The 10,705-nt window shown below is 41.6% G+C and overlaps 1 protein-coding gene across 1 annotated transcript; it reads right to left on the reverse strand.

Moving 5' to 3' along the window:
- Positions 1 to 22: 22 nt before the first annotated feature.
- LOC311108723 (uncharacterized protein) lies at positions 23 to 9,493 on the reverse strand. Its single transcript, XM_084151452.1, has 2 exons — positions 7,451 to 9,493; positions 23 to 5,577 (listed from the first exon to the last, which is right to left on the reverse strand). Exon 1 carries the CDS (start codon positions 9,069 to 9,071, stop codon positions 8,106 to 8,108), a length of 966 nt encoding a protein of 321 aa, XP_084007578.1. The 5' UTR covers positions 9,072 to 9,493; the 3' UTR covers positions 23 to 5,577; positions 7,451 to 8,105.
- Positions 9,494 to 10,705: the final 1,212 nt, after the last annotated feature.

Here is a 10,705-nt window from a genome sequence, read left to right on the forward strand (position 1 = left end):
GAACTGGTGAAACCAAAACCAACATAGCTGGAGTTGGTTGGGCTTGACACGCCGGAGCTGCTTGTACACAACCCAAAGCCTGTCTGGCCTCACGTGGTACGAGACTGTAATCCATCACCAAGAAGACAAACGGCTAGGGGAGAGGACTAACAAATAACTCCAAAATCTCCCGAAACCAGAAAAGGTGGATGGTTGGGCATGGGGCTAGCAATGGCATCCCGCAAAAACTTTGTGCTACAGAAACCGCAACAAATTACAATTCTACAACTGGATGCGAAGATCTCCCAGATTCCCAGACTTGTATGACCGCCATCAGTGAAAGCCTACGGGAAACTAGTGACGTACTTATGGGAGCACTGAACACCAAAAACAAACTGCACTTTGGCTTTTGGAATTTTCTAACAATGTTTGCGTCCAGAAAGCTGGCACAGGTTACCAATGAAATGAGGAGATACAAGCTACAGATCCTGGGGTGAGTGAAGCCAGGTGGACTAGCTCTGGATCCACGACAACCAGCACTGGAGAAACAGTACTACGCTCTGGTGTCGCCATCATCCTACAGAAAGGTGTAGAGAACTCTAATGGAATGGAAACCAATCAGCAGTAGAATGATAACAGCCAGACTAGCCATGATAACGGTGACAGACTGGCAACATTCTGCGTCACAAATAACCTGGTGATAGGTGGCAGCCACAATAATATCCACAAGCTTAAATGGTACAAGAACCAGATTGACCACCTGACGATCAACGGCAAGTGGAGAAGCTCGCTGAGGGACATCAAGGTGCAAAGGAGGGCAGATGTCGCCAGTGGCCACCATCTTGTGATTGCCAACATCAAACTAAAGCTGAAACATTCAGGACCACCAACATGTTGGCATGCTGAGAGACCAAACCATCAAGAAAACCTTCATAATGCATTTTCACAACAAGTGTGTTAAGCCCTTTCAAACAACACAGAAGAAGAAGATGAGGAGGAAACTGAGGGGAATATAGATAGGAAGTGGGAGAAACTGGTTAAAACGTACAGTAAAAGCAGCAAGAAAACCATGGACACAGAAGGTGGCAAGGAATGGATCACCCCGGAAACATGGGAAATGATTGAGGAAAGAAGGGACCTGAAAAACAAAACAGATGCCAAATCAAAAAGGCTGAAACAGACATTGGAAGAGTCAAAAGGCTAGTAAGAAGAGTCAAAAGGGCGAAAGGAACAGTATACAAAATCACTAACCTAATCTGTGGCAGAAAATTCAAGTGAAATACATAAAATGAACAGGAAGCAAGCTGGAAAGAACATTTCAGAGGTTCTTAACAGAGAACCCCCTGTGGATCTAATTAAAACACCTGAAGCTGCTCCAGAAGATCTAGACATAAACACCAACCAAAGAATAAATAATCACTACCATCAAGTCACTAAAAAATGGAAAAGCTCCAGGTCCTGATAACCTCAATGCAGAGCTGTTCAAGATCGATCCAGTTTTGGCTGCAAACATCCTCCTTCCGCTCTTCACTGACATCTGGATGAAAGGAAAGATACCTTCAGAATGGACCAAGGGGATCATCATACAGGTACCTAAGAAGGGCACACTACTGCAACAACTGGATGGGCATCAGTTCCCAACAAGATATTTTGCAAGATTATCGTTCCAAGGATGTCTTTAGCTGTAGACAAAGTGCTTATGAACGAACAAGCAGGTTTTAGGGGAGGAAGGAGGTGTACAGACCAGATCTTTGCCCTCAGGAACATTATTGAGCAATGTAGTGAGTTGCATTGGAAGCTCTACATAAAGTTTATTGACTTCCAGAATACTTTTAACAGCATCCACTGCGAAAGCTTATGGAAGATCTTAAGAATTTATGGAATCTCCACCCATGTTGTTAACATCATAAAACAGTTCTGCAGCAACTTCTCATGCACTGTCAGAACGAACAACATGAGCTTTGCTGTGAAGTCTGGAGTTCGTCAAGGTTGTGTGATTTCAGCCCTACTCTTCAACCTGGCAATAGACTGGGTCATACGTTGAACAACAGAAGATCATGCAAGAGGAATACGATGGACCTTGTCTTCTAGAAGACCTTGAATACGACTGTTTTATCTCACACACACCAACATCTACAAGTCAACATTGACAGACTCCAGTCCTTTGGCCAGCAAGTAGGCCTGGTTATCAACTGCAGCAAGACAAAGGTCATAAAAAATGATATAATCTACAGAATATCGCTATTTTTTTAAACAAGCGATAGAAAGCTGGTTGCAATTTCAGTTTAATGCACCAGAAAAAATAGAACAAATATTACAACAAATATTATGGTTAAACTCATATACTAATTGATAAAAAAAATACATATATTTTTGGAGAGAAAGATTTACAAACGGTATAATCTTTGTTAATGATATCATAAGTAGGACTGGCGGAGTTATGTCACACATGCAGCTAACAAAAATATATGGAAACGTCTGCTCTATCCAAAATTACAACCAACTGATTGCACCACTATCGCAAAAATGTAGTGATGTAAGTAAAAATACTTTAAAGTACTACTTAAGTATTGTTTTGTGGGGTATCTGTACTTTACTTTACTATTTATATTTTTTGACAACTTTTACTTTTACTCTTCTACATTCCTACATAAAATGATGTACTGTTTACTCCTTACATTTTCCCTGACACCTAAAAGTTCTTGTTACATTTTGAATGGTTAGCAGGACAAGAAAATTGTCAAATTCACACACTTATCAAGAGAACATCCCTGGTCATCCGTACTGCTCTGATGTGGTGGACTCAGTAAACACAAATGCTTTCTTTGTAAATGATTGTCTAAGTGTTGGAGAGTTCTGCTGGCTATCCGTAAATGTATAAAACAAAAAAATTGTGCCGTCTGGTTTGCTTAATATAAGGGATTTATACTTTTACTTTTGATACTTAAGTATATTTTAGCAATTACATCTATTTTTTTTTATACTTAAGTATATTTAAAACCAAATATTTTTAGACTTTAACTCAAGTAGTATTTTACTGGGTGACTTTCACTTTTACTTGAGTCATTTTTACTTGACTCAAGTAAAAGTGAAAGTCACCCAGTAAAATACTACTTATTCTTGGCTTTAGACCAGTTTGAAGTGCCTATTGTTTTCTGTTTGTATTTGTTATTGCTAAAAGACCTGGATCAGGCCTTGATCCTTGAACTTTGCACCATCAAAAGGCTATCTGTAAGATAAACCCCCCTGCCCTTCCACCTCCCTTACTCTCAAAACCTCCTACCGACACTCAACATAACATGAAGAGAAATAGCATGCATCCATTTCTCCTGCATGAAGGACAGAAAGGCCCACATGACACCGTGAGCCCTCAACGGGCTTTGGGCACTTTAGTGTTCACCAGACTCCTCTTTGGACTAGCATCTGTTTGTTAGTTTAGTCCTAAGAAAACACACTGGTGTCTCTAGAAGAAGGGTGTTAAAGACTGGAAGGATGGGTAAGGGATGACAGCGAAATTGATAGTCCTCTGAGGGTACAGTTATTTGTGGCAGAACTAATGCAGGTCCCATTGGGGATGGAGAGCTATTACTTGGATGAGCGGGAGTGAGGTAACTCACGGTAATGAAGAGCCCGGCCTCGCCTTCTGTTGAACAATGGCCAGGTTTTGCCAGGAGAGCCTGGGAGCACACATGGTATGGTGCAGGGCACAGGTAAATGCAGGGTCGGACTGGGACCAAAAATAGGCCCTGGCATTTCTAATACACCGGCCCATTTTTTTCTCCTTGAGGCCCCATTATTAGCCAGATAATTAGCATGTTGCAAAAAAAAAAGTTAGACAGGCCCACTAGGCTTAAATTGGACCAGCCCATCTGGCATTTGCCCGAAACGTCAGATGGCTAGTCCGACCCTGGGAAAAGGATTCTGGAAGGTTGTCAAGGCAGGGACTGAAAACTCACTGTGGCATAGAATGATACAGAGTCAAGCTAAGATTATTGTGCAGCATTGCATCAAATTGACAGCGGAAAAACAATGGCTATGACTTTTATCGTTGTGTTATACTATTTCAGAACTGACCAAGCTAAACCATGGCCACTGTTTTCAAGGGAATTCACCTTTCCTAATAGCCGGCATGTAAAGGGACCTGTTGACTCAAGTTTTTTGTGTGTAGATCTGTTAAGCTCTCGTCCCATGTTCGATTCCCATTCGTATGTGCAGGACATTCTTATGACACTGAAGAGCAGAGCCCATTCTGGTCTCAGCAGAATGAAAGGATAGGGTGGAAGGATAACATGGAAGTCTATGCTAATTAAGAAATTCGATTCCTCTTGGAGTTCAATCTGATTAGATGAAAACTCTCTCTCTCACATTAACCTTTCCCTTTCTCTCTGGTGCCGTTTATTTCTCATTTCTTTCCTTCACACATTCACAAAGCATTTAATGTCCAATGCCCCAGAACTCTGAAATATATTCTTCATGTAAACGTAATGTGAAATGTATTAGGAAATGTGTCAGCCAGTAAACTGTTGTCACTCTGGTATTGCCCAATGTCTGCAGTTTGCAAGCAACCCATTTCATGGCCCATTGCCAATACACCAACATGGAAACAGCTGTCATACTTTGTAATATACAGTGGTGTAAAGTACTTAAGTAAAAATACTTTAAAGTACTACTTAAGTAGTTTTTTGGAGTATCTGTACATTACTTTACTATTCATATTTTTTGACTACTTTTACTTTACTACATTCCTTAAGAAAATATTGTACTTTTTACTCCATACATTTTCCTTGATACTCAAAAGTACTCGTTACATTTTGAATGCTTAGCAGGACAAGGAAAATGGTCCAATTTACGCACTTATCAACAGAACATCCCTGGTCATCCCTACTGCCTCTGATCTGGCGGACTCACTAAACACACATGCTTCGTTTGTAAATGATGTCTGAATGTTGGAGTGTGCCCCTGGCTATCCGTACATTAAAAAAACAAGAAAATGGTTCCGTCTTATTTGCTTAATATAAGGAATTTGAAATGGTTTATACTTTTACTTTTACTTTTGATACTTAAGTATATTTTAAACCAAATACTTTTAGACTTTTACTCAAGTAGAAGTTAACTGGGTGACTTTCACTTTTACTTGAGTCATTTTCTGTTAAGGTATCTTTACTATGACAATTCGGTACTTTTTCCACCACTGGTAATATATAATACATTTTCTCAGCTGAGGGCCGTTGTGTCACCGTTTCCTCCCTCCCAGTGCATCATTTGTTTACAACAACGAGAACGTGCTTTCTTGTACAGTACCTCTGTATATTTGGATCATACATGGACACGTTCCAAAGTGTTTAATGTAGCCTATTGTTCCCCGCCCGCCCTGAAAAAGTATCCCTTGCGCCAACAAGCAATATCTAATTGAAAAATATGAAAGACAAAGCAACCTTTCAGAGCATAAAGATCTCAATGGTTCCCAGTTGAAATAATAAGAACACCCTACTCTATTTGATAATTGGGTCATTTATTTAGTCGAAGAAGGAGTGCGTGCGCAAAAGTTATTGAAATAAGTGCATAAAGCATGATCTCAAGTCCGGTTGTCTAAATAACCTACCATGGGCGGTGTGTTCAATAGGGCGATATGGGCGACGCACTGCCAAACGGGAAAAGGAAGGGATTTTTTTTCTAATCAATTATATCATGGCAACAGTAGTTCAGTGTTCACGTCTGATCTGCCAGCCACTAAATGTCCAATCAGGCTAAAGTCGTGCTTCAAATGTCCCCGCCCGTTTTGGGGCGATTTCAGTCAGGTTGAAAATCGCCCAGAAGTCTCTCATAGCCTCTAATGTAAAATAATTTTTTTTCAAATTTCTGAGCTTTCAATACATTCTCTATGGGTGTCTGAGGGCTTGCACTTACGCGCTTTCGTCATACGTAACGTAACGTAACCATGAACGGCAGACAGCAACGCTTGGACAGCGACTGGTGTAACCGACATGCACCATCTTTCAGAAAAGATTAAGAAAAATGAGCTGTCAAAGACCCACATTGATAGCTGTTTGAGATTGTCTGCTTTGGTGAGAGTGAATATTGCCACTCAACTGGATGAGGGATACAGGCTAGCTGTCCGCCGCCACAACGATGAGGTTAGCAACAGCAGAGTCGTGAACACTGTCTACGAGAATCGAGACGACCTCATAGAATGTTTTGAAGCCATCCGGACGGGTTCATTGGGTTCATTTGACCAGCCCACCGTACCAGAAGCTACAGAATAAGGACATCGATGCTGTCTTTATCAAACGTGCCCTCGACAGCTTCGCAAGCAGTGTGCAGGCCATAAGGTAAGATAAAGATTAAACAATATCATTCGATCTTTCTCAAAGCAGAGCTTTATTTGAAAATGTATGCATGAAAGGAGACTGCATTTGTGTTTGAAATTACATTATTGTCATTATATATGGCCAGTGGTGTAATCTATCTTATTTTATATACTATGTGTACTGTACAGTGGTGCTCATAAGTGTATGAACACATTCTAAAGCTGACTAAAAAGAGGAATAAAAAAATAAAAAAATCATCTTTTGGAAATTGATCTTAATGACTTAATTAAAAAAGTTGGAAAATCCAACCTTTAAGGACACCAATTTTCTTTTCTTTTTTATTCCTCTTTTTAGTCAACTTTAGCATGGGATCATAAGCTTATGAGCACCACTGTATACTGTGCTGAACATCCAGGCTATGTGAGACACAAAGGCTAACTTAAACACTAAAGACTTTATGCATCCCTGCCCATTTTAAGTGGAACTGAAGTATTTGTACTATACATGGATACATTGCATATACCTGTGCATCACATAGACAACAATACTGTACAAAGCCAACAAACACATTGGTCTGTTTGCCTTCAGGGACTCCTCTCAACAGCAGCTGCAAGAAGCAACAGGAGCCAAAAGACCCAGAACAGCTTTGAGAGAAGAGGAGAAGCAGAGGCTGTCTGAAGAGGTCTGCAACACCATCCTGGATCACACCAAAGAAAGGTTCTCTTTCTCTGGCCACCTTGTGAGTGCTACCTTACTGCAAGCAGACATGTTTGAAAGGTACTGCCATTCAAAAAAATAAAACATCTGTTCATGTTCATTTTTACAAATCTATACAATTGGCCAGAATATGGTTGTTCATATTTACAAATCTATACAATTGGCCAGAATATGGTTGTTCATTTTTACAAAGCCATACATATTGTTTATGCAGTGTTGAGGAATGTGAAAGAACACCCTTGATTATTTTTACTGTGATAACTTATTTTGCTTTTGTAAGCCAACACTTTTGAGATCAGTCAATAAATGCTTCTGGTATTGACTTATATGCTGCCCCTGTCTTCATGTTGTTGCTGGACATATCTTTTTAAAAATGTGTGTAGGTCACCTAAATCATCAGAAAAATTGCCCCTCCTGAGAATTTTTTCAGGAGCCGCCACTGTAACCTACTACAGTGTAAACGTGACAAACCATGAAAAACAATATTATTATCAAAATGTTTTATTTGTCTCTTCATATAGGCTACATATTGCACATGGATATTGTAAAAAAAAAAGTGCCTACATTTGGCTATAACGTCAACAAAGGTCGGTGCGCACAATGTTACTCCTACTGAAAATACCAAAACACAGTGCATCTTGCGGCTAAATGTGTAAGGTTATGGACATAGGCTACCTGAGAGGGACTACATATTTTCCTCTGCCAATCCATTCCTGATATCATCTTACCTTGGGACAGAGCATATAAAGATAGATCATTCAAATCTCTTTCCCGTTAAATAGCTATAGGCTGTTTGTGTATCATGGCTCCCTTATCCTTGGGAATAAGGTCCAATGTAAACAACACATTTAAACATAGGCCTTTAGCCCAATCCAGACGCGTCAAATTATTTCGTTAATTTCCTCAACATTATGGGGTCACATTTGAAGATGCATCAATAGAAATGTTGTGATGCCAACAATCCAAATAAGGGTACCAAATGAAGGCATAACTTAAATATTGGAATGTTAGGCTATAATGCTAATTTTCCAAAAGCGTTAATGTGTTATATGAATAGGCCCTATACCGCAGTTTGTATGGTGCCCAAAAAAGCATGTGCGTTTAGGACTGTGTAGTTCTCGCTGAGGCGTCTCCGTTGTCCATTTGAACTAGCTCCTCCCGCCTCTGCTCTGGTAAATTAGAGGACCCTTCCGTTATTAAATCCGAATCACGTTGTGCATCGGTAACGGTAACCGGTCCCCATGAACCCTGGGTCTGGTCAGAGGTAGAGTCTGTGCGCAGAGTCTGTTGGTCTGCGTTTGTAGCCGCCGAGGCTTCCGCGAGCGTCACTCCGCTCATCCGAGAAGAATCCGTGGCTTGGCTCTCTTGAATAGAATCCAGCCCAGATCCTTCCACAGGCTCCTGTTGTACTCCAACAGCGGGAGAGACCAAGCTAAACGTCCACCACTTCTCCTCTTGGTCCCTGGTTGCGTGCGTCGGCAAGTTCGCTGAATCCTCTCCAGTGACACTTGGAGACGCGTGTCTGACTTCTGTCGGAGTTGACAATTTGTTGTTTGTAATTGCGTAGCTTTGCGCGGAGACCACTTGTCCATTCGTTGGTCCGACAATCGCTGTTTTGGCCGTATTGTCGTCTGCGGGAACCGTGGGACTTTTACTACTACTATCCCCCCACTGAAATGCCTCCGTCCCAGACGTCTCTGTTCTGATGGTAACTGGTGATGCCTTGGACCTCGTGTCGTCACGTGTACTAGCGTCCGTCTGCGTACCTGTGTGCATTGTATTATTTGGCACACTACTAGTGGTTATGTTCGCAGTAGTATTCGCCGCGACGACGGTCACAGCATTGGGTCTCGCAAATGATGAGGAGGCAGACGTCGGTTTCCATATTAGGCTGTAGTATATGGCCAATATTATAGCCGCCAGAGACACAGACAACACGTATGCGAAAACTGTGGCCAGTCTCACCCACTTTTTGTTAGTCTTCGCAGCCATTTTCGCCTTTTTCTCCCCCGTGTATGTGGCGGGTTTACCCCGTTCAATGTTGGGCATGAAGTCCCTGTCCCTCATGTTCGCCCTTCTCCCTCTTCGCTCCGCCACGCCGTCCGTCTTGAAGGATTATATGGTATCCACCGTGCAAGAGAAGATGCTTAGCCCGTTGGACGCTTAATTAACGCACACAAAATGTGTCTTTCACACAGACGGATCACTTCGTAATCAAACAGATTACTATCGCGCTCATCTTGGCTCGGATACAACACGGGCTCACTTCATAAAGCGGTTGCACCATTCCCAGTCATTTACTGGGAAGGAAATGAGCTGGTGCGGTGCGCTAGTCTCCGTGGTCCGTGCGCTTTCTGCTACACTCACCGCAATTGTTTACACCAGCGAAAGCTCTGTTAGGCGATTATATAGAGGCTCTGCGTCCCGGCAGTGAGGAGGTGATTTATCCTACTCATTAAATGAAGCAACGTACAAAGGGAGCCTCTCTGTTGTCCAGCAAATTAAGTGGACGGTCTGGTCTCAAAACATGGTCGGGAGGCGGGTCTTTGAAGAAGCGATGCAATTGATTTTTTTTTTTTTACCCTGCATTGATCCATTTTACTATCCTCAAATGCCATGATTTTAACACATCAGACTTCATGAATTATTGCTCCATGATAGATGAATACACATAGTGATCTTTATTTTTTGCGTCCATGTAAAAACACAAAGATAAAAACCTACCATACTGGTTTACGACCACATGCAACACACACTGTATGTCGCCTATAGACTATATTAAAGAGCTAAAGCCTGCCTGCCTGCCAGGACACTCAATTACAACCAATTAACCAATGCCAACAAACCAGACAAACTGAAGGTTATTTTGATTTAGAAATAAAAGATCCCAGACATGTCCCGTGTAGCTCAGTTGGTAGAGCATGGCGTTTGCAACGCCAGGGTTGTGGTTTCGATTCCCACGGGGGGGGCAGTATGAAAACGTATGCACTCACTAAAAAACTGTAAGTCGCTTTGGAATAAGAGCGTCTGCTAAATGACTAAAATGTAAATGTTCCACATGCACATCAATTCAGTACACAGCTGGTTGCTTAATTAATTCCCCAGGATCTATTTTGATTACTTTTTGGTTGTTCAGTCATCTAATACTTGAACTACATAAAGTCTTGATGCGCAATGAGTGATGTTGGCATTGAGCACAAGCGATCGATTGCATGGACAGCTCCGCGTAGTAAACCATTGGGACAAACAGAGGTATGAGCTAAGCTTAGGTGTACGTGTTGGCAATTGTGATAGAATACAGAACTGTCATCTTATTGAAATATTTTTAAAACCCCAAGAAGGGTCTCCCTGGCTATCAAAGTTTAATTTGAAGGATGGAGGAATTGCTTGAATTGCGACCTTTCGGTTACTGGCACAACGCTCTTACCCACTAAGTTACCTGCCGGCCGATTACCAGACAAGGAAGGCTGTGCACAATAATTATGTATTTAATTTCTATTGCTCTTTTAATAGAATAACAAATATATTTAAGCCACATTGTCTATGCGAAACAAATATCACAGGAGACCGTTTTTTTTACATGCAACAATCCAAGTTTTCACATTTCACACCTCGGTCACACACGGGCGTCGGGTTTGTCACGATGATGGCATTGCGCGAATCACGTCAGCGCCATGACGCAAGCTACGTTCCCAAGCAAG

This window comes from Coregonus lavaretus (genome assembly GCF_964263955.1).
Source record: "Coregonus lavaretus genome assembly, chromosome: 33".
In the NCBI taxonomy this organism is placed as follows: Eukaryota; Metazoa; Chordata; class Actinopteri; order Salmoniformes; family Salmonidae; genus Coregonus; species Coregonus lavaretus.